Source organism: Myotis brandtii, unplaced genomic scaffold (genome assembly GCF_000412655.1).
Source record: "Myotis brandtii unplaced genomic scaffold, ASM41265v1 scaffold10, whole genome shotgun sequence".
Lineage (NCBI taxonomy): Eukaryota > Metazoa > Chordata > Mammalia > Chiroptera > Vespertilionidae > Myotis > Myotis brandtii.
The window spans coordinates 2,098,786-2,104,591 of record NW_005353325.1 but is presented as its reverse complement, the minus strand read 5'-3'; the positions used below and the strand labels follow the sequence as shown (position 1 = coordinate 2,104,591).

The following is a 5,806-nucleotide window of genomic DNA, read 5'->3' as shown; positions in this document are numbered from 1 at the left end:
GCCCACCCCGCCCAAGACAGGGCAGGCCAGGATCTCGCCTTGGGTGGCGCAGCGGGATCTGCCTGCAGTATGCAAATTAGCCGCCATCTTTGTTGGCGGTTAATTTGCATATCTTGCTGATTAGCCAATGGGAGGCGTATCGGAGGTACTGTTAATTTCAATCTTTGTCTATTATTAGATAGGATTGACCAGTTTGATTCTAACCACCAGCCCCATAAAGGGAGGTACTTTTATTTTCCTTATTTTATGGCAGTTGAGAGTGTGTGCAAAGTTTCAGGATAGTAAGTGCTAGAGATGGGACTTAAATCCAGGTGGTCAGGCTGTAGAGTCTTGAGTTCTAACCACAGCTCTATAAAAGTAGGAATGTGAAAAGGGATGGGCAACACTGGAAGAATGAGCACTCTACTTTGAGCTAATAACTCAGCATTTTTATAGTTCATCATGTTATAACGAGGGTATTTAATCTTATTGAGTTCTAATTTTTGTGCTTTTTAAGAAAATGCATAATAGGCAACCAACTGTAAGTTGAGAGTTGGTCAGTTTCTAGAGATGCTTGAAACAAAATTGTCTAGTGAGTTCAGGCTTTTACATACAGATCCCTTAGGTGGCTCCTCCTCCTCCTCCTCCTCCTCCTTCTCCTCCTTCTTCTTCTTCTTCGTCTTCTCTCTCTCTCTCTCTCTCTCTCTCTCCTCTCTCTCTCTCTCTCTTTCTCTCTCTCTCTCCATTAGCTATAGCAACTATTATGTATTATCATTCTATTCTACCAAGCTGCTTTATATGTAGAATTTAAGAGTAAGAAGACTGCCTTTTTTTTTTTAAAGAAAGTTATCTAAGTCAGTGTTTCCTAAGAAAGTCAGTGTTTCAAAGGACATCTGAGAGTAACCAGATATTATTACCAGTCACCAATGTGGTTAGGTAAAAAAGGTAAAGGAAAGATTATTAATAAGGCTAGTCATTACAAACAAAATGTTAACAACTGCAGATATTTCATACAGTAAGGATCTCCTTTTAGGTGAATTACTCAGAGACATAACTATGAGGAATTGGCATTTGCTAAAAGTGTGTTGATAGAGCTGGGTACTGATCCATAGGATTAGCATGATAAGTAAATCGACTTTGTAGACATTATGTATTCATTATGGCCACATTGATGAAAACATGTTATGTGAAAAATCTCTCTATACCAAAACAAGAGGAGAAGAGAGCAACTAACAAGTGGATGAAAATAATATTATACCTAATTGATTAGTAAAATTTTCTGTATGAATGAAATGCATGTTATGTAGTAATCAAGTCTATCACATATTTATTTTGATCCAGAATAAATTCTAAATCATTTTAAAAACAGTTAAAGGAAGTCTTTCATTTCACCTACTGCATTTGATATTCACTCATCATCACACGGACACTTTGGAGAATGTGTTACCTGCACCGCGTGGTTATGATTTAGCTTTTACACTCGGTGTTTTATTTAGAATCCTTTGGCAGATGAAGCTGTTGACCTCAGTTAGCCAGAAAACAGCTGCTTTTCTATTTTGATTTGTAGTTAATGTTTACCAAGTGTCAAGCACATGTGGAGAAATTTTTTCCATAGACTGATATTAAACATTTTATTTATATTTCTTTTATTTTTAATGGTCCATGAACTGCTTGGAAATGTGAGAACCAATTAGAGCATTCACTGTAAATGTTTTTAGAAAAAAAATCTCCCTTGGGTATTTCTCTAATGGATCAATATCACATTCATTTATTTTAGTACCATTCTCAACTACGGTGCTATATTCTGGAAACAGCCTGTTATCTATTTTAACTGAGTTAAAAATACATGATCTCTTTCAAATTTTTCAAAAGTTCCTGCCTGAAGTCAAAGCTAGGTGGTCCCCAGTAGTCATGTTTGACTCTTTATTTTGTCAATGAATGAATAGGTTGAGAAAATGTCCAGTTGATAATGTTAGTTTAATGACTATTTCTTATTTCTTGTAATTATTAAAATGAAGATAATTTAGTTCCTTCTTTTTTTGTGGGAATTAGAATTTCACTTTTTTGATATATTTTTTCTATTGGTAAATATATGAGCCCTATTATTTTTATTTTTCTGTTCTGCATAGTTCACTGAAATTTAGTGCAAAATGCGAAGAAACCTAAGGGGAAGGCTAAGGAGGCACTACTGTGCCCTTTGGTGGCAGATGGAGATATGGAGAACATGTGTCCTGGGTGCTGAGTAGCATAAAATAATGGGACAAATTGAGAAAGAAATTAGGAAGGAAATACTGTAAGATTCACAACGTTTTGTTGTTGTTGTTTTAAAATATATTTTTATTGATTTCAGAGAGGAAGGGAGAGAGGGGGAGATGAGAGAGAGAGAGAGAGAGAGAGAGAGAGAGAGAGAAGCATCAATGATGAGAGAGGTTTATTGACTGGCTGCCTCCTGCACGCAACCCGGGGCATGTGCCCGGACCAGGCGTCGAACTGTGTCCTCCTGGTTCACGGGTTAATGCTCAACCACTGAGCCATGCCGGTGGGTGTCACCATGTTTTATTTATTTGTGGCAAGTTTCAGGTGCAGTGAAATAGCCCTAAATTCTTTGGGCACCGAAAACCTAGGTAAGGAAGCAATAGTTTCTTCACAGGGTTATGTGTTTTGCAGAAGAGAAACTCTACCGATTAGCTGTGCTAACCATCAGCTTTCCCTTTGTGTTTGCCTGGGTAGAGTGTGACTTGCGAAAGTAGCTCTAGAGTTTTCTTCACATGTGCTTAAAAATGAAGCCTTCTAGTAATGTTTTAAGAAAATACATTTTTGTCTTTCAGGAACATTACAAAAAGCCTACTTGAAATCAAATGAGAGTGAACCTATAGCTACTGACGGTGAAGTTCAAGTGCCTGATGTTCTTCTTACAAATACAATTTACCCCGAGAGCACCGTGACATCTACTACACATCCCAGCCAACACATTCCCGCCTGGACCACGGATGCTTCTCTCCCAGGGGACCAAGGTCACAGGAACACAAGTAAGTCTGAAGGTGCTGAATGCATGTGCCCTTTAATGTCTGTGGAACCCACAGGTGGATTTTTAAGTGTGGCAACAGATGCTCATAAATCACAATCACTTCCTGATCATACAGGCAAAGCTCTACTCATTTCCCCGGCAAGTCTAGCAGAGCGCGCTGTTCAGCTCAGCCGTCCCGATAGGACATAAGTGAGTCATGAAGATGCACCGTGCGATTCAACATTTCTGAGACATGAAAATGTGTTTGCCCCAACATAATGGTACTGATTTTGGGGGGTTCACCTCTAAAAGTTTGCGCTTCTATTTTGAAGTTTTAAGTTACTTATTTTGAGATGCTTAAATGATGTTACTTATTTTGTTATCGGTGCCTTGTAGAAGGGACCCCCGTTCTGCAATAGAACGCCAAGTGATTTAACAGGAGCTACCCGCCCTCTCATTTGCCTTTGACATGTCCAGGGGTTCTTATTTCCTCGCTCACTCTCCTCCCTCTTTTATTGACTGTGCAATGTGCTGTACGTGCTGGTGACTGACAGGTCACCACACCATGAGGAACATGGCATGTGTGGAACTTCTGCTTGAGGGCAACTGGAGAGATTTGTCAGTTATTCCAGTAAAAGAGCTGGGAGAGAGAGAAGACGGAAAGTGTGCAGATCGCGTCAGTGAGACGGTGGCAGACAATAGGTGACTCTATTCCTCAGCACCCCTCAGTTTTTTTGGTCAAGTTACTAAGCTTCCAGTGTGGAAGGGAATGGATGTGTGTGGAAAGTGCCCTAGAGCTTCGGCTCTGCTCCAGTCAGCGTCGATGAGACAGTCAGCATCGTCTCTGTCAGGACTTGCTCTGCGGTTGTCTTGATTCTTATTTTCTTCCTCCTAAAACTAAGTTATGTGACTGAAAGCGATAGCAGGCCTACCAGCCACCATCATCTTCTTGTTTGTTCCTCCCTCTTTCATGAAAACCCACCGCGGGCAATCACAGCTGAGGGCCAGGACAGAGTGTTTATTTTCATTCTGAGCCCGGAGGGGAAGGAGGGAGCTGACGCTTGGCTATCACAGGCCATGTTTGCCAGGGTCTGAAGAAAAGCAGGATTATTCCCATTTCTCCAAAGAGACAGACTGTTTGGACTCCATTGTTTCACACGGCACCGATAGGCACTAGCTGTTCCTTAGACTCGGTGTTCACCAGTGATTCATACACAGGTTTGTATTCATTACCTGACAGTGATACTGCAAACCCGAATTATGCCAAGTAAAATGTATGTTCCTCCTGAGTTTAATTTTGAGGTTTTTTTAAAAAAATATTTTGGTCATGCCTTTAGCACTTCATTATTCTCAAGGACAGTATTTTTCCATCAGAAGTGCAAAAGTCATTTAAGCAAAAACTCAGTCTAGTTAATGTGGTTGCAATTACAGCCATTGTTATTTTCTTTCGCTAAGTGGATTTGTCTCGATTTTGAAAGCTCCATTATTTGTTGAGATTCCAGTTGAGGTGATAGACACGTACCCTAAAGAGTAAAGAAACATATGGTACTGGTTGCTCAGTTTGGAAGTTTGATGGGAGTCTGTTTGACTCATTCTTTTCTTCCTGTGGCTGGAAGGTTGCTTGAGAACATGAATGTAAGTTGACATGTAAAGGAAATCCAGGTAAAATGAGAATGATTAAATGCAGAAAGGCTGAAACCTTTGAATATGTGTCATTCTAGGTTGTTAATGTCTTGATTGTTCGAATTGAGCTTTACTGTTAGACTACATGACCCTCAATAGACTGTCTATATTAACTAACATAGTTTATTGCAAGAGATTTGATAGTTTTTCATACATTCCAGCAGTATTCCTACCCTGCTATTCTAGAGTTGCGTATGTGTGCGTATTTTCTCTGTGGTTCTTATAACTAACTGATAAGGTACACAGGACAGGCAATATGTACCAGTTTTCAAGATATAAAATTAAGGATTAGGGAAATTAAGTTGACGTGTCTGATATCACTTGTGTGGTAATCAATCGGTAGACATGGAATTAGGATTCAGATCCTGGGACTCCTAGACCAGTGCTCTTTCAAGTATTGCATGCTTCCTCAGTCAATATCATTGCTTTTTTGCAGAGGCAGGAGCATTACTGAGTACATTTAAAAAAATGTATGTATTTTTATTGATTTCATAGAGGAAGAGAGAGGGAGAGAGAGAGATAGAAACATCAATGATGAGAGAGAATCATTGATCGGCTGTCTCCTGCACAACCCACACTGGGGATCAAACGCACAACCCAGGCATGTGCCCGGACAGGGAGTCAAACCATGACTTCCTGGTTTGTAGGTCGATGCTCAACCACTGAGCCATGCCATCTGGGCACTGAGCAAATTTTAAGCTCCAAGCAAGTAGAAGAGTAGTCTGTTTTGTTTGTTGCTGTCTATCCCATGATCAGCAAAAATAATTGTTGAATTGTAGTATCTGATTTATCACTTTTTGTTAGTAATGCCTAATCACACTTCTGCACTTGGTATTTATTTAACCAATTCTGTTTAAAGCATCATTTAATGCCTTGTGTCTGTATTAACACCTAGCAGAGAATTTGCCTTATTTCTGTTTTCAATCATTCTCTAATGAAAATGTCATTTTAAATTCCAGGCATATGTAAAAGCTATTTAAGTCCATTTCAGTCCAAAAATACAGTAGCCAGACATCCTGTCCTTCCCAGATATCTTGGGTAGAAAACCAAGGGAGAACTCCTGGCAAAAGGTATCAGGAAATAGCCTTTCCTTAAGACATTTCCTTGGGAGGGGAGGATGATGTGGGGGCGGGGGGG

General features: G+C 39.9%; 1 protein-coding gene across 3 annotated transcripts in view; it reads left to right on the top strand.

Moving 5' to 3' along the window:
* CORIN (corin, serine peptidase) overlaps positions 1 to 5,806 on the top strand; it is a 226,590-nt gene that overhangs the window by 60,405 nt on the left and 160,379 nt on the right. For all 3 annotated transcript variants that reach the window (XM_005853139.2, XM_014534321.1, XM_014534317.1), the window contains one exon: positions 2,808 to 3,008. In XM_005853139.2, the coding sequence (XP_005853201.1) occupies positions 2,808 to 3,008 (201 nt within the window). The remainder of the gene's footprint in view (positions 1 to 2,807; positions 3,009 to 5,806) is intronic.